Genomic DNA, 1,309 nt, shown 5'->3' on the forward strand with positions numbered 1-1,309 from the left:
TAAAGAAGAGAGAGAGAGAGAGAGAGAGAGAGAGAGAGAGAGAGAGAGAGAGAGAGAGAGAGAGAGAGAGAGAGAGAACAAACCCAAAAGATGGGTGAGACAAGTCAAACGTGGTACTTTGAACAAAGAACAAAGCAGCTTATCGGAGAGAGCCGGGCTACACACAGGGCCGTCTGGCTTACCTTCTTGACCTTTTTCTTCTTGACTTTGTTGGAAGCCTCGTCCTTATCCAGGGCTGATAAATGAGTATCCTTAGTGTTGGCGCTATCCTCGCCCGTGCGTCCAGACTTGCTCTTGAGACAGCCATTCCGCTTGGTAACACTCTGAGGCAGACACACAGAAGGAGAAACATTAAGTAATGACAATGAGTTTCTTGTTACATCGGGTTCCTTTACGAGAGGGGGGGGGTGCTGGGGAGGGGGGGTTGTTTGTTGATATGTTGATTGGTTGGTTTGTACTTTTTTAGTGAGAGTTTTACGGCACTTACAACACAATAAAGTCATATAAATGCCGAAGATTCAAGGTGTTACAAGAGTAACAAAACACACAAAGGAGGGCAGATAAGGACAAAAGACGTTTGATAGGAAAGAAGGAGCAAGCCACACCAGAGCACCCGCCAACCCACTCCCTTTTGGTGGGGAGGGGGGTTATTAGGGGAACAAAATTCAGACCGCATAGAGGCTAAACGAGTTTAGTTAGATTAAACTTAAGTGAAAAGTATATACTATGATTCATTTGGATAGCAAGAACACTGTTTTCGAGCTTCCAAATGTACGACAACACCGGTCGCTGCTTTCTCCAAGCACACAGATTTGAACCACAGAAAAGCTATTACGTTACACGCCCAAGAATTCCGCCAGCAAACTACAAGAACCAAATTTTATGTTTTTTAAAAATTGAGTCACTAAATTACGCTCAACACACACATACACCCTGTCAGCTAAACGCCGAAACAAGCTGCATAAAAATGCGGTTGTCAAAATAGAATCACAAAAACAATGTATCAAGGGTAGAGAGAAAAACAAACTTTGGTGAAAATACAGTTCCCTGTCCGACCTTCTGGAACCTGTTTTACGACGCTGAAAAACACGCAGCAACGACCACAAATGTCTCAAATTGACACGTGGGGTAATAGAACAAAAGTCCCGACGACAGACAGAAGGAAGGACAAAAATGCAAAGTACATTTCATTGTACATTTACAAACCAGAGAACAGGTCGAAACTCGGCGCCACAACTTGTCTTTGTAACACACGGAACAGGGAGGGACGACACAGGACAGGAAGGAAGGAAGGGAGGGAGGGAGGGAG

The 1,309-nt window shown here is 44.5% G+C and overlaps 1 protein-coding gene across 1 annotated transcript in view; it reads right to left on the bottom strand.

Annotated features, from left to right (window-relative positions):
* Positions 1-182: 182 nt before the first annotated feature.
* The window catches only part of LOC101864611 (autism susceptibility gene 2 protein), a gene marked incomplete at its 3' end in the record, with an annotated part of 51,536 nt that continues 50,409 nt past the window's right edge, over positions 183-1,309 (bottom strand). The window contains 1 exon segment of the mRNA XM_005096585.3: positions 183-323. Within this exon segment, the coding sequence (XP_005096642.2) occupies positions 183-323 (141 nt within the window).

Source organism: Aplysia californica, unplaced genomic scaffold (assembly GCF_000002075.1).
Source record: "Aplysia californica isolate F4 #8 unplaced genomic scaffold, AplCal3.0 scaffold00132, whole genome shotgun sequence".
NCBI lineage: Eukaryota > Metazoa > Mollusca > Gastropoda > Aplysiida > Aplysiidae > Aplysia > Aplysia californica.